Source organism: Toxotes jaculatrix, chromosome 11, assembly GCF_017976425.1.
Source record: "Toxotes jaculatrix isolate fToxJac2 chromosome 11, fToxJac2.pri, whole genome shotgun sequence".
Taxonomy (NCBI): domain Eukaryota; kingdom Metazoa; phylum Chordata; class Actinopteri; family Toxotidae; genus Toxotes; species Toxotes jaculatrix.
Window position 1 is genome coordinate 6060237 of NC_054404.1, and position 24816 is coordinate 6085052.

At 36.2% G+C, this 24816-nt stretch overlaps 1 protein-coding gene across 26 annotated transcripts in view; it reads left to right on the forward strand.

Annotated features, from left to right (window-relative positions):
- The window catches only part of camk2g2 (calcium/calmodulin-dependent protein kinase (CaM kinase) II gamma 2), a 63269-nt gene extending 50892 nt beyond the window's left edge, over nucleotides 1-12377 (forward strand). For 3 of the 26 annotated variants that reach the window (XM_041049781.1, XM_041049786.1, XM_041049791.1), the window contains 9 exons: nucleotides 3877-3957; nucleotides 6033-6077; nucleotides 7351-7405; nucleotides 8899-9003; nucleotides 9438-9581; nucleotides 10356-10431; nucleotides 10621-10715; nucleotides 10927-11178; nucleotides 12135-12377. In XM_041049781.1, coding sequence (XP_040905715.1) covers nucleotides 3877-3957; nucleotides 6033-6077; nucleotides 7351-7405; nucleotides 8899-9003; nucleotides 9438-9581; nucleotides 10356-10431; nucleotides 10621-10715; nucleotides 10927-11159 — 834 coding nt within the window. In that variant the 3' untranslated portion in view covers nucleotides 11160-11178; nucleotides 12135-12377. The remainder of the gene's footprint in view (nucleotides 1-3876; nucleotides 3958-6032; nucleotides 6078-7350; nucleotides 7406-8898; nucleotides 9004-9437; nucleotides 9582-10355; nucleotides 10432-10620; nucleotides 10716-10926; nucleotides 11179-12134) is intronic. The other 23 variants (XM_041049784.1, XM_041049792.1, XM_041049796.1 and 20 more) reach the window with 15 other exon arrangements.
- Nucleotides 12378-24816: the final 12439 nt, after the last annotated feature.

The following is a 24816-nucleotide window of genomic DNA, read 5'->3' on the forward strand; positions in this document are numbered from 1 at the left end:
TATGAATTCAACACTTGGCCAGTTCTTGCACATTGCCCCTTTAAGTTGGATTAACTCTTTTTACATGATTTAAATATTTTTGTGGCTTGGTGAAAAGGATTGATCTTGAAAATCATGTTTATGAGTTAGCAGCTAAAGGTGCGTCCCAGGTATGAAGATTTGATGTTAATGTGAAAGAAAGAAGTGTAATGAAGAGCAATAGGCTTTTAAAATGCTGTTTGTTTTTTTTACCACCAGCTTTTTTTTTGTTTGATTCAAAGCGATTCGAGTTACCGTCGTGTCTCGGTGCTCATTTTGTTTTGATCAGTCAGCGTCAGTGCATGCAGTGAAGCGCCATGATCAATAAGGGCCAAAATAAAATCCCAATTACATACAGTAACTTAAACAGTAACTAACCCCCAGCCCTCCAAAAAATACATTATACAAATAAACTGCACAACCAGTGATTTAAATCCTTCAGTTCTCCTTTAAAATGAACTCCCTCTGTTATTTTTGCAGCTGATCCTTTTTTTTTCCTGAAGCCCTCTTAGTCTCCCTTTGTCTCATCTTTGTTCCTGTGTAAGCCTGTGCAGCTGTTTTCTTTCTCTGTCTTTCTGGGATCAATCTGGCAGCTTCACTTTTTTTTACTATTTTGATTAGGTCCTTGTTTCCCGATGACCCCTTATTTTTTTCCTCCTCCTCCTCTCCATTGCTGTCTGTCAGAAAAGGAAGTCCAGCTCGAGTGTTTGTTTGATGGTGAGATCGGCTCTGTCGTTTTCATTCATTTTTGATTCTTTGTCCCTCTTCTTCTTTCCGAGTCTTCTTCGCCTTCAGCCCCCTCCCCATCTCTGTTTCATTAGTTTTTTCTTTTCTCTTGGGCAGAGGTGCTTGAGGCATCATCTATGACAGTTTTTGTATTGTCCGATTTGTGTTGGATTTCCCAACTTCATCCCACATCTCTGCATCCCGTTCTGTCATAAGCTCCACCAGAACCATTTAAACTCCTGACAAATAACAAACACACATCTGTGGATTAAATCAGGCATTTTGACTTATTTACCAACATCCCTGACCATCGTAGGAGTTTTAATCACAAACATCAATATACAATCATTTTCAAGTGTTGCATATTTATTGTACTGTCATTTTCCATTTGAGTAAACTAGTGAACTCTTTTTTTCCCCGTCTTCCTATAAACAGAACAGCTGTCTTGGTCACCTGCAGATAATCACCACCATTTAATTAGAGACAGTTCAGGCATAACAGACTTAGGATCACAATGCAGTTCAGAATTCAGTAACGAATTTAGTCTGGTGATCTTATTATACTTATTATACTTATACTTATCTCTTAATATATTTTCAATATAAAGTTGATACTTGTGCTGTTTATGAGCAATATTGCCTCTAAATACTCATAATTTCTCATCTTACTGTTTTGAAACTGTCACAGTTATATGTCATAGCTATGGAGGCTTATTTCTGCCAGGAAAAATAAGGAAAATAGATAAAGTTATGCATGATAAAAAATAAAGGTACTCGTAAGTCAAGATCATGAGATACAGAGTGTATATAAAGTAATGAAGCCATACATAAAGTTTACCTTAATAAAATATAAAATTGTCTGATGTTTAGATCCCCGAATGTGTGGAAGGGAAATTAACTCTCTTCTTTTTCTAAAGAAATGTTCCTTGAACACTCAGCAGCACTGAATAGTTATCAGTTATGAATGTGTGTCAGTTGGTAAAAAAATAGAGAGTAGTATGTGTCTTCCTTTAACCTTGAGAGTCAATAAATATTACAAAACAGAAGAAAAAGACTGTGTCAAATCAAAACATTGAATCTTTTGAAATGGTTTCTCTGATACTGTTACATAATTTCACGGCCATAGAAGATGAACAACACTGACAGACACTTCCATTAGTGCCTTCATAATGCTAATGTTTACTATAAAGACTAATCAGGATTTTCACAAATGTGTCTCCTCAGTTGCCGCCTTCAGTTCTCTAACAGCTCTGGACTAAAGTGAAAGTTGGAAGAACTATAGTTTTCCTTGATGGCCTCAGTGTTGCACATTAGTTTTTCTGTCAGAAGATGTTCCTAGTCGGCCACAGAGACTGCCAAAATACTTTTTATAGGCACACTTGGGCATTCGCTCATCTCAGAGTTGTAGACTAACAGCTGAAAACCTTCCCAGCATTTTGCTCTTAACCTTTTATCGACGTAATCCATTCGTCCACACCTCTTAACTCTCTTGTGGGAATGCTGATTTGCATTCAAGAGGCCTCCCATTCTCCTTCCAGTGAGCCTGAGGCTGAAGGGAGAGTCCAGTTCAAACTTTGTTTTCTTAACTATTTCAACAAAAAAAGGACTAAATTTAGTCTCTTAGTGAAAAAGCAATAAAAAAAATTAAAGGGACACAAAAAAAACAACAGTGATCAAAATCCTGACTTTTAGGGTTAAGGTCTAAAAACATTAGATCCAAAATTTCACATAACGCAACCAAAAACACCTTTTTATGAGACTCTCTCTGCCTCGTCATGCACATGTTTTTCAAACACCACACACATAGTTCGTCATAAAGGTTTCCTGTTGTAGGCTCCGATCCAAAGCTGAGAAATGACAATGACATTTTTGGGGTCATTTTTTCAGATTTGACAAAGCTACAGAGGACATTATGCAGCTGTTTCCAAGAGCTGAGTGCTAACAACCACTAGTGACCGCTAATTAGTATTTTATCTAATCTAAGATGCAAATGTTACTGAAAATTTGTTTTCATGTCAAGAACAGCCTTGAAACCACATAAAATGTTATAATCAGATTGGGTTTATTAACGTCGTTTTTATTGGTGAGCCACAGTTTGATTCCAAGTTCAGTTCAGTAATGAGCAGGGTCTGTTTCAGGCAATGGGGTGAACTTGGCAGCTGCTGTAATCCTGAAGTAGTTTTGTGGGCCAAATAGGGTTTAGGACTGTCTTTGAGCTGACTTTGCATGAGCTAAAGCAGGGAAATAACAACATACTGTACATACCTTCATGCATGCACATACACTCTCCACAATCAGAGGAAAAAAACCTTTCATCAAGGCCTTTCACTGCATGCACAGACCTGGACTGGTAACCATGTTTATAAACTTCTGAATCTGTTACACACATTTTGGCCATGTTGCTGCCAGAAATGGGCCTCTAATTGCTGGTACATGTTTTAGATATAAACTTCTGATTTCTCTTAAAGTGCTGGGAGAATACTTAAAATCCAGTCAGGAAGATTGTTCATTGTTTTAAAATGCATGTGCTGACTAACTGTTCTGTATATTTACTTTCTTCTTTTTTTTCTTTTTTTTTTTTAATGTTGATGCAATGTCTGCAAAAGTTGTGGACATTTAATGCAGGCATACACCAGGATGCTAGACTCAAAGAGCCCTTCAGTCACTCAACACACAGGTTTATCATAAAAACAAAATCTACTCATGTCAGTTAAACACATTAGGAAGTCAGTACCCTGACATGTTGATGGAGCAGGACACTTAATTTGTTTCTACAAGTTGTTGATGATCAAAAGAAGGGTCGTGTTGAAGATTAAGAAATTATTTTGAAGCTATGTGCACAGCAGACCTACAGGAGAAAACAACAACAACTTCCCTTTAACATTCACAAAGCATAAAGATGCAGACGATTGATAAATAATAAACAGAAATCTGTTTAGCATTGTACTCCTGCATATACGCCCCACTTCCAGATTATGCAGCTTTGAGTCGTGCTCACAAAATGTGGAATAGTGATATTGGCCATTTAATGGCTCTGTTTTTATTTTCCACCTAAGATTCCCATAGGGTGGTTTATGGTTTAGACCCGGTGGGAGCGGTTGGAGTCATTCTGTGTTGTGTTTCTTTGCCCCAGTCGCAGGGAAACAACAGTAAAAACAGTGTAGTAAGCAGCAGCAGCACCAAAGACAGCAGCATGTCATCTTCAGCACCAATGGTACCTCATCTCTATTTGGTTTCTCTCACGTTGCTTTTTATGGCATCATTTCATTGTTTCCATCTTTTTAATGTTTAGTTGAATCTTAAGTTCACCTTTTAGTCACATCCCACGTTAAGTCAAATCTCTGTACTTCGTCCTCTCACTCGTCCTTCATCCTCTGCCTCTCTGCTTCTGTTCTGAACACAAATTGTGATGTTGCCATTGGATTTGATGACTTTAAAACTGAACGACTGGTTTGTTCCTTTGAGTCTCTCCCCTGGCTCGGGTTTTACCCAGACCTCCTGTGGACACACTCGTATGTACATTTAAACAGTGCACAACACTGACAGGTAGACGAATGAGTTTCATTTTGCCGTACAACGGCAGACACTTCAATCAGGTTCTGCTCAGCCACATCCTGGTGGCTCCTCTGTGTGTTCAGCTGCGTCACCTGAGCTTTGTTGATGCTTCGCCTTAGGAGCAGGACAGGGTTATTGCAATTTCTTGGAAAGCAGAGCTCAAACGCAAAGGTTGAACCTCTGCTACATCAAAACATGGCCTTTTGCATATTGCTCTTCAGTATGTGAATTGTAAATAATAAGGACCTCTGGGTAAAACAGGAGCTGGAGTGGATGGGTAATAGAGAGAGTATAATTGTATGAGGATGCAGCCCCTTTGTTCATATATGTAATGGGGCTAAGGCATATATACAGCATACAACAGAGCCCTTTCAGTCTTTGTGCTAAGCTAAGCTAACTGGCTGCTGGCAGTAGGCTCCTATAAATCACATAGACATGACAGTGGTATCAGTCTTCTCTACTAACTCACTGTACATAGTGCCCATAACTTTCTATATAAAGCCAGTGCTGAATTCTACACAGCACCAAAATATAGTAAACTCGATTCCAAACTTTCAAAATTGAGAGCACAGCATTGAGCTTAGGATTGCATTTCCTCAGACTGGTTCAAATTTTCCAGTCTAAACTCCCCATAATCGGGGCGCCCCTGTAGCTTAGGGGCTAACAACATGAACTGCAACTTTCTGTCATCTCTCCACTGCCTGTAATAAAGGCTTAAAATGCCCAAAAAATACTTGTATCTGATTCCCCATAACCCAATATGTCATCAAAGGGGCTGCGTGTTCTAAGGTTACAGTTCCTGGATGTTGGGTGCAGTGTTGATCAGGATCAGGAGCCTGAGTGTGTGACTGACTGACTAAACCATTATACTGTGGGTTTGTTTTCCAAACAATGCAGCACTTGGAGCTCTTGAATTGCTTTGTGCTAAGTGTCTGTGCCAGGGTTGTGGTTGAGGATGAGGAGTTGCTACACAAACACACAGTAACAATGTCTATCACTACCCTTTACATCTGTGTGTTTTACAAATATTTAATTAGTGAAAAATATTAACAAAAGCTGGTGACTGAATCTCACTGTTTTCAATTATTTTAAAAACACAGGCTTTTTTCATTCCCTGAAACCTAACAGTTTAGGACATACCAGGCTTCCGCCCAACATTGATAATTAATAATAAAACTGTAAGCTGAATGCATAGTACTGTATGTTTTACTCTAGTTCATTAATGCATCAGTATTTATTTTTATTATTTTCAAATACTTCTGTAATAATTTACTTGGATATTGAAGTGCATTTGTAGGTTGAGTCTGGTAAATATGTTAACTTCCAGGTCCACTTCCACTTCCATAAACATACAGTCACTCACAGAGCCCTCCTCCTCAGTCATGGCCCTGGCGGGTGAATATGTGTTCAGCTGTTCTAAGTGTTTGTGGCTGTTTTCATGCATTTTGGAGACTAAACTGATCCTGTAGGCCACAGTGCTGAATGGGGAACAGACTGACTCTGAGCGCCTTGACGTCTGCAGTCATCTATTTAATCACCATAAATGCTCCACAGCCTCTATACTGTAGCTCCTGTGCTTTGTTTTGGTGTGCACACATGTATCTCTGTTTGTCATCACGGAATACGTTGATATTCCCTGGCATCTTCCCTGGTGCCCCACACCCCTCCCCATCATCCCATCCCTCCCCACCCATCCCATCCCTGCATGGTAAAGTGTCTCCTACCTCCCCCCAGGAAGCCCAGACAACTGTTGTACACAACCCAGCTGACGGCACCAAGGTAAGCCGCTCCTTCTGCCACCACTAGCCACCAGCCACTACTAACACTCGCAGGTAACACGTGGAGGATTTTCGCTTCATTGTGCGCCTAATGTGAGCTGGCTTCTGTCAGCATGTTTCATTATTTTTCTTCCTGACTACTCGAAGTGATTTCACAGGAGAGTCGTGAATCCTGTGAACTCCCCAAATCAGCAGATTGTAGTGAGGGTAGATGACATTTTAACCAGTATGAAGGTGTACTATCATGGAGCCACTGGAATAAATGTAGACTTTCACTGTGCTATTGTAATCAGATTAAAAATATCATTCAGCTTTATGAATGGTTAAAAATATAATAAGGAGTTTGTTAATGGTGCCACTTAATAATTGTGTTTCCTCACTTTGTCTTTAAATTATGAATTAATGCTTGAATGCAGGAGAACATTTGGCCAATCAGAGTCCTTGTTGTTGCACTGTGGGTTGGACCTGATTAACATTATTACTGAAACATTATTATTGATTCACCATTTTAAGACATAATAAGAGAAAATAATTATTATGCCTTTTTACAGTACTAACTTTAAGCTAATTTCGGACCTTGGTTTTTCTCATCTTCACATCATCTAGAAAACACTTCTGGAAACTCAGAGTTAAGTTTGATCAAACAGTCAAAGTGTATGATTATTCTGGTGGTACCCTTCAGGATCCATACAGCATCAAAGCTCCAATTTCAATGAAAGAGAAAATCCTGCACCGTCTTTAACAGCAGCACATGCACTGTATCTATCAAATACATGTCAGACTTTGTGCTGAAATGGGAATCAGCTCTACTTGCACTGTCACGTACACTGTTAACGTACAAGCTTGCAAAACCATCACTATATATATTGAAATGCCAACGCTGTTACACAATTTTCTTTTTACACTGACAATTTTCTCACAAATACTTTGCCACACTGGCTTGCTTCCCCTTGAGGAGCAGTTACACACTGACATGCACTTGCACCCTACTTCCTGTTAAAATTAGCGACAGCATTTCAAATTTCTCACACACTTTGTTGCCTTGACTGGTGTGGCTCTCTGCGCTTCCCCTCGCTGCTGTCCTGGCTGGTTTGTGCTCCTGGGAGGGAGTCGTCCATCTGTCCGTCAGGTTGTCTGTGTGTGCATATGGGCAAAGTGGCCAAAGCTTCCGGATCCCATCTCACTTACACATTAAAAAAAATGATTTCTTTATCTTTCTCTCTTTCCACCCGCTGCTCTGTCTTTTTTTTGTCTCAACCTTTTCTGTTTGACAGGGCTCCACAGAGAGCTGCAATAACACGGAAGAGGAGGACATGAAAGGTAGGAAAGGTACTTGTCCAACTTTCACCTACTCTGCATGCCTCTTTTTGTTCACTTTATATCTCCAGATCAGATAGAAAAATGCTACATCTCATTCCGTATTTCTTGCCTTTATGTCTACTGGGCAGAGGTTTCGGGTAACTGTTAACTATATAACAAGTCCAGTAAGTTTAGTAGGCAGGTGACAGACGCCTGTGAGCATCACAGGAAAGACAAAAATGTAAGCAATTTCATGTTAACACTGTGTGTATTAGGAAAAATACACTGCTTCGTAGAATATACCTCTGCTGTTGTCTCTGTTTGCGTTTCCTGTGCAAACTAACAACATAGTGGTAGTTTGTCCATCTGGTTCAGTTGCTCCAGAGCCTCAAGGATCTGTGGGAGAAACTAAGTAGTATGTGATTGATAGTACACAGTGCTGCATTCAGAACAATGGCACGCAGCTCTAACGGCATTTACATGCAACTCTGTAAAGGCTGAAATACAGGAACCCTTGAATTTCACACATCTAACGGTCACCACTCGCTTTGATTGTTAGTGTGCTTGAGTGTGTGCATGCCAGCATCGCACGCCACTTAAGCCTTTAATGAGTCGTCTGCAGCTCGGGGATGACACTTAAATGTTTTCAGGTGCATGAAGTAGGACAGAGCTTCCTGCAGATTTCCAGAAAAGAGTTAATCCAGTTACTTGAGCAGCTTTCCATGGGTTTACCAGCACTCAATCTTATAGTGGAAATCACTGACAGGAAATCGAGACGCTGTTGTTCTCTCTTCTGTCTCTCTCTGAGGTGTGAATGCTCTTAGTTCAAGTTACTTTGGATGAAAGTTAAATGAATGTGATGTAATTTCCCTTGTCTTCTCTGAAATACAAACTCGAACACTACTAGGATGCATCAGCTCCATCATGTGCAAAATCAGGATCTTTAAAATGAAGCACAGGCTTGTTTTCCTAGAGTTACAGAAGAATGTGACCTGGGGTTTTGCTTGTCCAGCTTATGCTTCTCATTTTTTGGTGTGTAAATTAGCTGGCTTTGACTGTTTCTGTATTTGTGTATGTGCGTGTGTGTGTGAGACAGTTGGTTTCCACTTTACTGATCTCCCTATCAGCGTGGTTTTGCGTATTGTGATGAGTGGTATAACACTCATTTGCAGTGTTTAGAATTAACTTCAGCTTCAGCCATTTTAACAATCAGTTTTGGGCATTTATGGAGCATGCACGCCAAGCTAGTACCAGTGAATACTGGGATGATTTGCTGCTTTTGTTTGTTTGTTTTCATATGACTAAAACTTGAACAGGTTTCAATTTGAAAATAGAACCTTAGGCTCTGGAAACTTGTGATGGGCATTATTTTAACCTCTTCTTGGCATTTAAATAATCCATTAATCAAAAAAGTATGTAAAGTTTAACTAATGAGTTCCTGCTGCACTGTAGGAACATCTTCTCAGGCTCTCGGCCCATGTGCATGTGTTTGTAATTGTGTGTTTGTCTTGTGATGGGAGCAGTGGGTGTCTCTGAGTCTACTAATACAGACAGTGCAGTGTTAAGCCAGTGCAGCACTACTGAGGAACAGACCCCGACCCTGTCTCCTCACTGCCCACCACCCACCTGTAAGTTGGCAGCAGTTTACCTGATTTAACTCTCAGCTCTGACCTTTGTGTCCTGACCTTTCCTCTTACACGCAACAACAGACCTTCGGCAAAAAAGCTACCCCACAAGCAGAACAAGGCATGTTGATGTTAAAAGGCCTCCACATAAATAAAAAACATCCACTTCCACTCTTCTCACCAGCTTACTGCATTACCTCCCCTCTGCCTTCCTGTGCTGCCATCTACTGGCATGCAGGCCCGAATGCAGGCTTCTACTCCCCTTCTGTTCTCTCTGATAGTCATCAAAGCCTTGAGTCTAATTTCCTTTAATCACTGCTTGATTTACTTTGTGCAGGATAAACAGTATTAAATTCCATGTAAACACACAACTTTTCAGCTTTGCTAAAAAAAAAACAACAACTTTATTTTACTGGGGTGACTGTACCTGCTTGCAGCTGGTCCCCAGCAGGAGGCTGCTAACAGCTCCAGAGTCCCTGTAGCTCAGACCAGTCCAGCTCAGAGCTCCTGTCCTGAACCAGAGTCTGCTCTGTCACCTCCCGCAGGCAGCAGCAGCAGCAGCAGGAGCAACCTGCAGCAGAGTAAGTGCCAGGCAGGTTGTGCAGTGTTTTTGCAAAGACTCCTGAAGCAGTGTTCATACTGTCTGTTTTAACTTTGTGTGCCACTTGATGGCAGATGCTTTGGGGGCTTGAGGAAACAAACCAACTTTGTTTTAAGACTTTATGAACTCAGAGTTACGTGCAGATGTGCAGGCTTTTCTCAGCAGCTGTGTGTTAGTGAAAAAGAGAGTGATTTATATCAAAACCACCATAAAGCCTGGTGTGTTTGCAGTTTGTGCTTTTCTGGTGTGGTGTGCCTCCAATTTCTTGAATTCTGTGGCTCACTCTCTTAAGTATTTGGGTAATTATGCACATTCTCCTACATAATTTGGTGGCTTTAAGTTTTGAAATCAAGTTAAATCAAGTGAAGTTGGATTCTATTGGTGTGGGTTTGTGTGTGCACAGTGAAATAGCTTTGTCAGCTGATACAGGTTATTTAAGTTGAAGATTTTTTTTATTTCTTGGTTAGAGACATTTAAGGATTCACTGGATGTAACACGGAGAGCAGAGTGTGTGGTGTGTTTTGTACAGGCTGACTTTAAATGTCACTGTGATTATTACTGGAGGTAGTGCCCGTGTGATGAACTTAATTCAAATGTCAGAGGTTGTCAGCCTTGTAAGGCAGTGAGAGTCAGTGGAAAGCATGAGAATCAGTACTTGCATGTTCAAACTCCAAATGATTTATGACCATATTTAACCTCTTCTGGTTGTTTTCCCCCTCCTCCCTTCTTTTTCATTCTATCTCACTGTCTCCAGCTCGTAAACAGGAGATAATAAAGATGACAGAGCAGCTGATTGAAGCCATCAACAATGGGGATTTTGAAGCATACACGTAAGTTGTTCGTTTTAGCGTCGACCCACACCTTGATCTCAAAACTTCAGAAGTCCTGTCATTTGTTCTGCAGCATTTAGTTCTCATCATTCTTCACAGGCACTTCACCTGCAGGACAAATTCAAATTCATCAAAGTTAAATTCAGTAAAAAGATACAGTAAATATTTATTTGTGTTCTCTTCTGACAGGAGGATCTGTGACCCTGGACTGACTTCGTTTGAGCCAGAAGCTCTTGGAAACCTGGTGGAGGGAATGGACTTTCACAAGTTCTACTTTGAGAATTGTAAGTTCAGTTTCAGCCTCAGTTTTGTGAATTATTCATCAATTTAGAGCCCAGTTCTCTTTGAATCTACGGGCACACTTGACAAAAGTTCAGTGTTTCCTAATGGCAGCTCTAATATGCTAAATGCTCTCAAACTGGGTTACTCAGTGGCACACTGACACCTGACGAGTCCATTTACAATCAACTGGTCTGCACATTTCCATCCCCACAGTGCTGAGTAAAAACAGCAAGCCAGTGCACACCACCATCCTCAACCCCCACGTCCATTTGATTGGTGAGGATGCTGCCTGCATCGCCTACATCCGCCTGACGCAGTACATTGACAGCCAGGGCCGGCCGCGCTCCTGCCAGTCAGAGGAGACACGCGTGTGGCATCGCCGCGACGCTAAATGGCTCAACGTGCACTTCCACTGCTCAGGAGCACCGGCTGCACCCCTGCAGTGAACGGACAACCCAGGCCCAGGTGAGGTGATAACGCGTCACTATTGTAGCAGTCTGAAGGGAGGCATAAGAGTTTTATGCTGCACGCAAAGATTGTGGCTGACTGTAAAAACTCTCTGCCCAGGTTATTTTGATCTTCTGAGGGTTTTTATTGTGAAACACTTTCTTTTAAAGCTTCAAAATGCAGCCTGTTGCCTTGAGGCACCAAAGCTTTATTGTTAGTCTCCCCCCTCCTCCCTGTTGGGTTAGTCCCTGCTCCGGGGGTTTTTCCTGATGAGCGAGTGTCTTGCTGTAAAACTGAGACAACAGGCGTTGCAATACGCACTTGTTTATTTTCAGAGAATTAGATGAGATACTATTCAAGTTTGTGCGTTAAAGATGCGTCAGGATGTAGTTAGTCTAGCTTAGAATAAAATAGTCTAGTTTAGAATAAAATGCTGGAGGTGAGGGGAAACAGCTAACCTGGCTCTGTCAGGTGAAGAAATATAGCTACCAACACCTTTATACACATATTGTAGTTTGTTTGTTTAATCCATACACAACAGAAACTGTTTATTTTAGACAGGGTTACATGTAACTATTTCCAAAGTCACTGCACCCAGCTGTTCCTCAGGAAACATGCAACTCTCCCTAAAACCACAAACACTGTTTACATCTCTGTTTATGTGCAGATCAAACAAACAAAACACAGTGTTAACTTGTGAGCATTAGAGGCACTGGTAGATGTGTTCAGGGTCAGACTAGCTGTTTCCCCCCCGATTACAGTCTTAATGCTAAGCTAAGCTAATGACATTGCCATCGATTGAAGGTGAATTTAATTCCATTTACCTCATCAGAAAGCAGAAATCATCATTCTCAAGTTCTGGACAGATAAATCCCAATATACCTGCAATGCTACATACCATTAATTTTTTTTTCATTTGGGTGAACTGATCCCTTGAAGTTTACATACTAACCAATACAATCTTCCTTCCCTAGCTTTGCCTGAACTCTAAAGCTGTTTGGAGCATTTATCCTCCGTGGTCGGATTGGTACCTGGATCTTGGCCGGGAAGAGGCTGCTTGGAAAGTTGTAAAAACACAAAAGAAGGGAAAATACATTACAATTTAAAAAAACAAACAAAAAAATAACAACAACACACGCACACACCAAAAAAAAAACAAAAAACAAAAAAAGCGTATATCAAAAGCTTGACTGAATGACCGACCAGCACCAATCCAGTCCAATCCTAGCTAGATGATGTTGGGGCCCGGCTGACGTCTGCCCCTTCTTGCAGGTGGTGCATGCTTCTGGTGGCAACACAGGGGTGGTGCAGCCCTGGTCCTTTTCTCCCATGGCCTTTATTTCCCCGTCTTTGTTTTGTCTGCTGTCTGGAAAAGTATTAACATGCTTAAAAAAAAAATATATATATATATATATATATATATCTATAAATATATATAAATACAGAAAACAAGTACACTTGTCACACATAGTGAATAAGACTGGGAGGGGGCAAGTATATGTGAAAAACCGGTTTCTTTCTGTCTTGAGAGAGCAGCAGAATGTCTACTTTAATAGAAGTATTGCTTGTTTTACAGTTAACAGGTATGTGTAGGTGGGGTTTATGGGAACAGGAGCAACTAATATCAACTTAATATCAGAATTGAATACCCATTTTAAGTGTCAGGTTTGAGCATCTGTACACAAATATTCAAAGGGGTTTAGACTGTGATATGTTGCTGAAGGGACCTTTATTTTTATTTTGTCTTTTTGTATTATGTGTTATTAAGCTGTTTGGTTTTAATCTCCTGAATGATGTATTTTAAAGTATTTTGTGTTGAAAAGGATCATTTTTAATCAAAAGGGGGATTTTATTTAATAGAGTTGTGTATAAATAGATATTTATATATTGGAGAAAAGGGGAAACATGATTTACTTTCAGGGTGTAGGGAGTGGAGTTAAGCATGAGAGTGTGGGTGAATTTTTTTTTTCCTGCTTTGAGGTCCCGAGGTGTAAATACAAACACACACACACATACACTGAAACACTCAAGACCCTGTGCTCGAGCCTTTAGGGCTGAGCCACTCTTGAGCTTTAGACACAACACCCAGGCCAGCTCATCCTGAAGTTGCAGAAGGCCTCCATCTGCCTGCACTGCAGTGTTTGAAGTCGAACACTAGGAGGCGCCATCGGTCAGAGTCTAAAGCTCCTCACATCTCTGAACTACCTAAATAAAAAGCACGGACACACTCTCAAGCAAACCTTTCAGTTTAGTTTTGTCTGTTTGTATATTTTTGATGTGAAGCATGATTTATTTGAACTATCTAATGGCCTGTACTGTTTCTGCACAGACACTTAAGACTCGATGCTGTTGTGTTCGCTCTTCTGAGGGAGTGAACCTTTCTGCAACTTCAGGTTACACTCGCCAGAATCCTTCCCTTCCACCCTACCTCTGCCCCTCTACTTCCATCATTCCTGCCTCTTATACTCTGCACATCTCTTACCCTTGTGACCTTCGATGACCAGCCCCATTGCTGTCTTAGTAGCACCATGTCGTGTGATGATGATGTCACCCTTATGCCTGTCTCTTGTTTTGATTGTGTTCTTAAAATTTGTATACTGTCCGTCTTGGCTTGTTGTACTTCTGTGTGAAGTCCTGGCAATATAAAAAAGCATGATAAAAAGGGAATGCAGCCGAGGGATTGGACAAAAACAAGGCATGATGGGAAGAGGTCTACGCCGCCTTGAGGGTTTGTGGGCTCTTGCTGATGGCAATCAATGGATTTGGTCCCTGTTGTCACAGTTTCTGTTGTAAATGTTGTAGTTGTTAGTGTTTTGATGTTGATATTTTTATCAGTTGTTTTAGCTAGAACTATAAAAAATTTGGGGTTGAAGTGAATGGAGGCGGGGACTGCCACAACCCTTTTCTTTTTTTACTGTGCCCATTGTTCCCTCACACACTGATCAATACACACCGAATGCTGAAATCTTGGGGCAAAAACACTGAATAAACCTTTGTGGCCAATTATATTGAAATTCACAACATCATATAAGCACATGAGATCAAAGATTCTCCCTTTAAGGAGGGCAAAACACATCTCTGTGTCAGTGGTGAAACTTTGCAGCACTGTTTTTTCACCGTCGTAAAAACTTTGTGAGTGTGTGACTTCGTACCAGCAGAGGGATGAGGCTTGCTGTCGTTCCCGTTTCTGTGCTACCCTGCTCCATAGTAACTTGTGCACTGGGTGGGCCATTGCTGATGGTCACCTAAAAGCAGAAACCACAATGATGCTTCAGATCATCACATATCATGTCTATGTACGTACACTGACACAGTCGAGCAGATTTTTAAAAATGTTGTGAATCATACGTGAGCCCCGTCCTACTGTGTCAACCGCCTGTGCTACTTTGAGTGCTGTGACATATCTGACATGCCATGAAAACTGTGCCCCCCCTGCCCCCAACACCCACCCCACTTTTTGCACCATGACAACGCTTTGTAAAACCAGTACTGAAACTATGTGATGTTTTTTATGGCTCTAAATAGTTCTGTTTGTGCTGTGGGCACTGGCCCAGTTGTCTGTTGATGCCCCCAATCTGACAAGATGCTTTTCTTTCATCGTGTGTGTGTATGTCCACACAGTCATGGGAATGTTTAAATCAAAGAGCAAGTTACAGGTAAACTTAACAGGTTATATAAAAACTAAAGTACGTGAACAGCTGGGTCAACTTCAAATCAGAAGTTTTGTTCGACTAATATGAAGCCAAAATAAACCTTCACAGCGTACATTTTGTACCAGGAAAGGCACAGGTGTAAACAATAATAATTTAGGCTGCATCTTATTTAGACTTTTCAGTACCAGGGTCCATCGTTAATGTTATTAGTTACACCTATGTTTTTCCTGATGAGTCCATTTTGAGTCTGAGGAAATAGGCAGCCGCTGCAGTAAACCCTCTCACACTGGATAATCTTTTTTTGGCAAATGTCTAATATGTGTTAGATGAAAACAGTACCTGACTGAACAGGGGGGACAAAGTGGTTCTTGAAATGCTTAAAACAAATGTTAAAAAAGGATAATTAAAACCACAATCTTCAACAGCAACACTATATATGCAGTTTTACAAATGGAAGAAATATGCATGTCTACTTTCTGGTAATTTTTCACTGTTTACTTGATAAAGAAATGAAAATCTATGTTACTTGCATCCTCGAGGTTATGAAATGGCTGTCTGAGATACTGAAATCACGTGATGTTATCTCACATTAAAATGCATAAAAGATTAGCAAAAGCCTTAGCTTGTATGTACCCCTTTGTAAGTAAATTTATTGCATTGTTACCTTATACTGAAGGGGCTACATATGTCTATACTCTTTGAGTTTCAATTGGATGCTGGATTTTTGCATGACCATAAAGTTAATAAAAATCATACATTTAAAACTATCAGTTGTATGTTTGGGTGGTTGTTCTTCATAGCTTTGTTATTGGACAACGAAAAAGTATTTAATAAAAATAGCATTTAACTACTGGTGTCCATTGCTCTCTTGTCTTGTTGCAGTTTAAAAAACAAATGTTTTATTGATTGCAGCTGTTTTTGCAAGGCAGAACAAAGGCACAAAATACTAGGGGTGGTGATAAAAAATCGATTATTGATTAATCACTTTTATATTATGGATGATTATGAGTCGATTATTAAATTTCCAAAGATCGAGTTTTTATATCTTTATTTATTTATTTTAAATTGTAATACACATAGACAAAATGTCATAAAAAACATCATACTATAGAAAGGCGTCAAAAAATGCCAAAAAAAGTCTTTTTTTTTTACCTCAAAATGTCATAAAAAACGTGATAGTATAGTAAGGCGTCAAAATCGCCGAAAAAAGGTCAAAAATTTTTTTGACCTCTATGTCATAAAAAAATGTCATAGTATAGTAAGGCGTCAAAATCGGACAAAAAAAGTCAAAAAAATTTTTGACCTCAAAATGTCATAAAAAACGTCATAGTATAGTAAGGCGTCAAAAAAATGCCAAAAAAAGTCAAAATTTTTTTTGACCTCAAAATGTCATAAAACACGTCATAGTATAGTAAGGCGTCAAAATCGGACAAAAAAAGTCAAAATTTTTTTTGACCTCAAAATGTCATAAAACAAGTCATACTATATTAAGGCGTCAAAATCGGCCAAAAAAGTCAAAAAATTTTTTGACCTCAAAATGTCATAAAAAACGTCATAGTATAGTAAGGCATCAAAATTGGAAAAAAAAGTCAAAATTTTTATCGACCTCAAAATGTCATAAAAAACGTCATAGTATAGTATGGGTTTTTTTCAGGCAAAAAAAGTCAAAAAATTGTTTCTGCCTCAAAATGTCATAAAAAACGTCATAGTATAGTAAGGCGTCAAAATAGGACAAAAAAAGTCAATTTTTTTTCGGCCTCAAAATGTCATAAAAAACGTCATAGTATAGTATGCCGTTTTTTTCGGGCAAAAAAAGTCAAAATTTTTTTCGGCCTCAAAATGTCATAAAAAACGTCATAGTATAGTATGCCGTTTTTTTCGGGCAAAAAAAGTCAAAATTTTTTTCGGCCTCAAAATGTCATAAAAAACGTCATAGTATAGTAAGGCGTCAAAATCGGACAAAAAAAGTCACAATTTTTTTCGACCTCAAAATGTCATAAAAAACGTCATAGTATAGTATGGCGTTTTTTTCGGGCAAAAAAAGTCAAAATTTTTTTCGACCTCAAAATGTCAGAAAAAACGTCATAGTATAGTAAGGCGTCAAAATCGGGCAAAAAAAGTCAAATTTTTTTTCGGCCTCAAAATGTCGTAAAAAACGTCATAGTATAGTAAGGCGTCAAAATCGGGCAAAAAAAGTCCAAATTTTTTTCGACCTCAAAATGTCATAAAAAACGTCATAGTATAGTATGGCGTTTTTTTCGGGCAAAAAAAGTCCAAATTTTTTTCGACCTCAATATGTCATAAAAAACGTCATAGTATAGTAAGGCGTCAAAATCGGACAAAAAAAGTCACAATTTTTTTCGACCTCAAAATGTCATAAAAAACGTCATAGTATAGTAAGGCGTTTTTTTCGGCCAAAAAAAGTCAAAAAAATTTTTGACCTCAAAATGTCATAAAAAACGTCATAGTATATTATGGCGTTTTTTTTCGGACAAAAAAAGTCAAAAAAATTTTTGACCTCAAAATGTCATAAAAAACGTCATAGTATAGTAAGGCGTCAAAATCGGCTAAAAAAAGTCAAAATTTTTTTTGACCTCAAAATGTCATAAAAAACGTCATAGTATAGTATGGCGTCAAAATCGGCCAAAAAAAGTCAAAAAAATTTTTGACCTCAAAATGTCATAAAAAACGTCATAGTATAGTATGCCGTTTTTTTCGGCCAAAAAAAGTCAAAAAAAATTTTGACCTCAAAATGTCATAAAAAATGTCATAGTTTAGTATGGCGTTTTTTTTTCGGCCAAAAAAAGTCAAAAAAATTTTTGACCTCAAAATGTCATAAAAAATGTCATAGTATAGTATGGCGTCAAAATCGGCCAAAAAAAGTCAAAAAAATTTTTGACCTCAAAATGTCATAAAAAACGTCATAGTATAGTATGGCGTCAAAATCGGCCAAAAAAAGTCAAAAAATTTTTTGACCTCAAAATGTCATAAAAAACGTCATAGTATAGTATGGCGTTTTTTTCGGACAAAAAAAGTCAAAAAAATTTTTGACCTCAAAATGTCATAAAAAACGTCATAGTATAGTATGGCGTTTTTTTCGGACAAAAAAAGTCAAAAAAATTTTTGACCTCAGAATGTCATAAAAAACGTCATAGTATAGTATGGCGTTTTTTTCGGACAAAAAAAGTCAAAAAAATTTTTGACCTCAAAATGTCATAAAAAACGTCATAGTATAGTAAGGCGTCAAAATCGGCTAAAAAAAGTCAAAATTTTTTTTGACCTCAAAATGTCATAAAAAACGTCATAGTATAGTATGGCGTCAAAATCGGCCAAAAAAAGTCAAAAAAATTTTTGACCTCAAAATGTCATAAAAAACGTCATAGTATAGTATGCCGTTTTTTTCAGCCAAAAAAAGTCAAAAAAAATTTTGACCTCAAAATGTCATAAAAAACGTCATAGTATAGTATGCCGTTTTTTTCGGACAAAAAAAGTCAAAAAAAATTTTGACCTCAAAATGTAATAAAAAACGTCATAGTATGGTATGGCGTCAAAATCGGCAAAAAAAAGTTAAAAAAAATTTTGACCTCAAAATGTCATAAAAAACGTCATAGTATAGTATGGCGTTTTTTTCGGACAAAAAAAGTCAAAAAAATTTTTGACCTCAAAATGTCATAAAAAACGTCATAGTGTTGTATGGCGTTTTTTTCGGACAAAAAAAGTCAAAAAAAATTTTGAACTCAAAATGTCATAAAAAACGTCATAGTGTAGTATGGCGTTTTTTTCGGACAAAAAAAGTCAAAAAATTTTTTTTACCTCAAAATGTCATAAAAAACGTCATAGTATAGTAAGGCGTCAAAATCGGCTAAAAAAAGTCAAAATTTTTTTTGACCTCAAAATGTCATAAAAAACGTCATAGTATAGTATGGCGTCAAAATCGGCCAAAAAAAGTCAAAAATTTTTTTGACCTCAAAATGTCATAAAAAACGTCATAGTATAGTATGCCGTTTTTTTCGGACAAAAAAAGTCGAAAAAAATTTTTGACCTCAAAATGTCATAAAAAACGTCATAGTATAGTAAGGCGTCAAAATCGGCTAAAAAAAGTCAAAATTTTTTTTGACCTCAAAATGTCATAAAAAACGTCATAGTATAGTATGGCGTCAAAATCGGCCAAAAAAAGTCAAAAAAAATTTTGACCTCAAAATGTCATTAAAAACGTCATAGTATAGTATGCCGTTTTTTTCGGACAAAAAAAGTCGAAAAAATTTTTGACCTCAAAATGTCATAAAAAATGTCATAGTTTAGTATGGCGTTTTTTTCGGCCAAAAAAAGTCAAAAAAATTTTTGACCTCAAAATGTCATAAAAAATGTCATAGTATAGTATGGCGTCAAAATCGGCCAAAAAAAGTCAAAAAAATTTTTGACCTCAAAATGTCATAAAAAACGTCATAGTATAGTATGGCGTCAAAATCGGCCAAAAAAAGTCAAAAAATTTTTTGACCTCAAAATGTCATAAAAAACGTCATAGTATAGTATGGCGTTTTTTTCGGACAAAAAAAGTCAAAAAAATTTTTGACCTCAAAATGTCATAAAAAACGTCATAGTATAGTATGGCGTTTTTTTCGGACAAAAAAAGTCAAAAAAATTTTTGACCTCAAAATGTCATTAAAAACGTCATAGTATAGTAAGGCGTCAAAATCGGCCAAAAAAAGTCAAAAAATTTTTTGACCTCAGAATGTCATAAAAAACGTCATAGTATAGTATGGCGTTTTTTTCGGACAAAAAAAGTCAAAAACATTTTTGACCTCAAAATGTCATAAAAAACGTCATAGTATAGTAAGGCGTCAAAATCGGCTAAAAAAAGTCAAAATTTTTTTTGACCTCAAAATGTCATAAAAAACGTCATAGTATAGTATGGCGTCAAAATCGGCCAAAAAAAGTCAAAAAAATTTTTGACCTCAAAATGTCATAAAAAACGTCATAGTATAGTATGCCGTTTTTTTCGGCCAAAAAAAGTCAAAAAAATTTTTGACCTCAAAATGTCATAAAAAAAGTCATAGTATAGTATGCCGTTTTTTTCGGACAAAAAAAGTCAAAAAAAATTTTGACCTCAAAATGTAATAAAAAACGTCATAGTATGGTATGGCGTCAAAATCGGCAAAAAAAAGTTAAAAAAATTTTTGACCTCAAAATGTCATAAAAAACGTCATAGTATAGTATGGCGTTTTTTTCGGACAAAAAAAGTCAAAAAAATTTTTGACCTCAAAATGTCATAAAAAACGTCATAGTGTAGTATGGCGTTTTTTTCGGACAAAAAAAGTCAAAAAATTTTTTTTACCTCAAAATTTCATAAAAAACGTCATAGTATAGTATGGCGTCAAAATCGGCCAAAAAAAGTCAAAAATTTTTTTGACCTCAAAATGTCATAAAAAACGTCATAGTATAGTATGGCGTTTTTTTCGGCCAAAAAAAGTCAAAAAAATTTTTGACCTCAAAATGTCATAAAAAACGTCATAGTGTAGTATGGCGTTTTTTTCGGACAAAAAAAGTCAAAAAAATTTTTTTACCTCAAAATGTCATAAAAAACGTCATAGTATATTATGGCGTTTTTTTTCGGACAAAAAAAGTCAAAAAAATTTTTGACCTCAAAATGTCATAAAAAACGTCATAGTATAGTAAGGCGTCAAAATCGGCTAAAAAAAGTCAAAATTTTTTTTGACCTCAAAATGTCATAAAAAACGTCATAGTATAGTATGGCGTCAAAATCGGCCAAAAAAAGTCAAAAAAATTTTTGACCTCAAAATGTCATAAAAAACGTCATAGTATAGTATGCCGTTTTTTTCGGCCAAAAAAAGTCAAAAAAAATTTTGACCTCAAAATGTCATAAAAAATGTCATAGTTTAGTATGGCGTTTTTTTTTCGGCCAAAAAAAGTCAAAAAAATTTTTGACCTCAAAATGTCATAAAAAATGTCATAGTATAGTATGGCGTCAAAATCGGCCAAAAAAAGTCAAAAAAATTTTTGACCTCAAAATGTCATAAAAAACGTCATAGTATAGTATGGCGTCAAAATAGGCCAAAAAAAGTCAAAAAATTTTTTGACCTCAAAATGTCATAAAAAACGTCATAGTATAGTATGGCGTTTTTTTCGGACAAAAAAAGTCAAAAAAATTTTTGACCTCAAAATGTCATAAAAAACGTCATAGTATAGTATGGCGTTTTTTTCGGACAAAAAAAGTCAAAAAAATTTTTGACCTCAGAATGTCATAAAAAACATCATAGTATAGTATGGCGTTTTTTTCGGACAAAAAAAGTCAAAAAAATTTTTGACCTCAAAATGTCATAAAAAACGTCATAGTATAGTAAGGCGTCAAAATCGGCTAAAAAAAGTCAAAATTTTTTTTGACCTCAAAATGTCATAAAAAACGTCATAGTATAGTATGGCGTCAAAATCGGCCAAAAAAAGTCAAAAAAATTTTTGACCTCAAAATGTCATAAAAAACGTCATAGTATAGTATGCCGTTTTTTTCAGCCAAAAAAAGTCAAAAAAAATTTTGACCTCAAAATGTCATAAAAAACGTCATAGTATAGTATGCCGTTTTTTTCGGACAAAAAAAGTCAAAAAAAATTTTGACCTCAAAATGTAATAAAAAACGTCATAGTATGGTATGGCGTCAAAATCGGCAAAAAAAAGTTAAAAAAAATTTTGACCTCAAAATGTCATAAAAAACGTCATAGTATAGTATGGCGTTTTTTTCGGACAAAAAAAGTCAAAAAAATTTTTGACCTCAAAATGTCATAAAAAACGTCATAGTGTTGTATGGCGTTTTTTTCGGACAAAAAAAGTCAAAAAAATTTTTGAACTCAAAATGTCATAAAAAACGTCATAGTGTAGTATGGCGTTTTTTTCGGACAAAAAAAGTCAAAAAAATTTTTTTACCTCAAAATGTCATAAAAAACGTCATAGTATAGTAAGGCGTCAAAATCGGCTAAAAAAAGTCAAAATTTTTTTTGACCTCAAAATGTCATAAAAAACGTCATAGTATAGTATGGCGTCAAAATCGGCCAAAAAAAGTCAAAAATTTTTTTGACCTCAAAATGTCATAAAAAACGTCATAGTATAGTATGCCGTTTTTTTCGGACAAAAAAAGTCGAAAAAAATTTTTGACCTCAAAATGTCATAAAAAACGTCATAGTATAGTAAGGCGTCAAAATCGGCTAAAAAAAGTCAAAATTTTTTTTGACCTCAAAATGTCATAAAAAACGTCATAGTATAGTATGGCGTCAAAATCGGCCAAAAAAAGTCAAAAAAATTTTTGACCTCAAAATGTCATTAAAAACGTCATAGTATAGTATGCCGTTTTTTTCGGACAAAAAAAGTCGAAAAAATTTTTGACCTCAAAATGTCATAAAAAATGTCATAGTTTAGTATGGCGTTTTTTTCGGCCAAAAAAAGTCAAAAAAATTTTTGACCTCAAAATGTCATAAAAAATGTCATAGTATAGTATGGCGTCAAAATCGGCCAAAAAAAGTCAAAAAAATTTTTGACCTCAAAATGTCATAAAAAACGTCATAGTATAGTATGGCGTCAAAATCGGCCAAAAAAAGTCAAAAAATTTTTTGACCTCAAAATGTCATAAAAAACGTCATAGTATAGTATGGCGTTTTTTTCGGCCAAAAAAAGTCAAAAAAATTTTTGACCTCAAAATGTCATAAAAAACGTCATAGTGTAGTATGGCGTTTTTTTCGGACAAAAAAAGTCAAAAAAATTTTTTTACCTCAAAATTTCATAAAAAACGTCATAGTATAGTATGGCGTCAAAATCGGACAAAAAAAGTCAAAAATTTTTTTGACCTCAAAATGTCATAAAAAACGTCATAGTATAGTATGGCGTCAAAATCGGCCAAAAGAAGTTAAAAAAATTTTTGACCTCAAAATGTCATAAAAAACGTCATAGTATAGTATGGCGTTTTTTTCGGACAAAAAAAGTCAAAAAAATTTTTGACCTCAAAATGTCATAAAAAACGTCATAGTATAGTATGGCGTCAAAATCGGCCAAAAAAAAGTCAAAAAAATTTTTGACCTCAAAATGTCATAAAAAACGTCATAGTATAGTATGGCGTTTTTTTCGGACAAAAAAAGTCAAAAATATTTCTGACCTCAAAATGTCATAAAAAATGTCATAGTATAGTATGGCGTCAAAATCGGCCAAAAAAAGTCAAAAAATTTTTTGACCTCAAAATGTCATAAAAAACGTCATAGTATAGTAAGGCGTTTTTTTCGGCCAAAAAAAGTCAAAAAAATTTTTGACCTCAAAATGTCATAAAAAACGTCATAGTATATTATGGCGTTTTTTTTCGGACAAAAAAAGTCAAAAAAATTTTTGACCTCAAAATGTCATAAAAAACGTCATAGTTTAGTATGGCGTTTTTTTTTCGGCCAAAAAAAGTCAAAAAAATTTTTGACCTCAAAATGTCATAAAAAATGTCATAGTATAGTATGGCGTCAAAATCGGCCAAAAAAAGTCAAAAAAATTTTTGACCTCAAAATGTCATAAAAAACGTCATAGTATAGTATGGCGTCAAAATCGGCCAAAAAAAGTCAAAAAATTTTTTGACCTCAAAATGTCATAAAAAACGTCATAGTATAGTATGGCGTTTTTTTCGGACAAAAAAAGTCAAAAAAATTTTTGACCTCAAAATGTCATAAAAAACGTCATAGTATAGTATGGCGTTTTTTTCGGACAAAAAAAGTCAAAAAAATTTTTGACCTCAGAATGTCATAAAAAACATCATAGTATAGTATGGCGTTTTTTTCGGACAAAAAAAGTCAAAAAAATTTTTGACCTCAAAATGTCATAAAAAACGTCATAGTATAGTAAGGCGTCAAAATCGGCTAAAAAAAGTCAAAAAATTTTTTGACCTCAAAATGTCATAAAAAACGTCATAGTATAATATGCCGTTTTTTTCAGCCAAAAAAAGTCAAAAAAAATTTTGACCTCAAAATGTCATAAAAAACGTCATAGTATAGTATGGCGTTTTTTTCGGCCAAAAAAAGTCAAAAAAATTTTTGACCTCAAAATGTCATAAAAAAAGTCATAGTATAGTATGCCGTTTTTTTCGGACAAAAAAAGTCAAAAAAAATGTTGACCTCAAAATGTAATAAAAAACGTCATAGTATGGTATGGCGTCAAAATCGGCAAAAAAAAGTTAAAAAAAATTTTGACCTCAAAATGTCATAAAAAATGTCATAGTTTAGTATGGCGGTTTTTTTTCGGCCAAAAAAAGTCAAAAAAATTTTTGACCTCAAAATGTCATAAAAAATGTCATAGTATAGTATGGCGTCAAAATCGGCCAAAAAAAGTCAAAAAATTTTTTGACCTCAAAATGTCATAAAAAACGTCATAGTATAGTATGGCGTTTTTTTCGGACAAAAAAAGTCAAAAAAATTTTTGACCTCAAAATGTCATAAAAAACGTCATAGTATAGTATGGCGTTTTTTTCGGACAAAAAAAGTCAAAAAAATTTTTGACCTCAGAATGTCATAAAAAACGTCATAGTATAGTATGGCGTTTTTTTCGGACAAAAAAAGTCAAAAAAATTTTTGACCTCAAAATGTCATAAAAAACGTCATAGTATAGTAAGGCGTCAAAATCGGCTAAAAAAAGTCAAAATTTTTTTTGACCTCAAAATGTCATAAAAAACGTCATAGTATAGTATGGCGTCAAAATCGGCCAAAAAAAGTCAAAAAAATTTTTGACCTCAAAATGTCATAAAAAACGTCATAGTATAGTATGCCGTTTTTTTCGGACAAAAAAAGTCAAAAAAAAATTTGACCTCAAAATGTCATAAAAAACGTCATAGTATAGTATGGCGTTTTTTTCGGACAAAAAAAGTCAAAAAAATTTTTGACCTCAAAATGTCATAAAAAAAGTCATAGTATAGTATGCTGTTTTTTTCGGACAAAAAAAGTCAAAAAAATTTTTGACCTCAAAATGTCATAAAAAT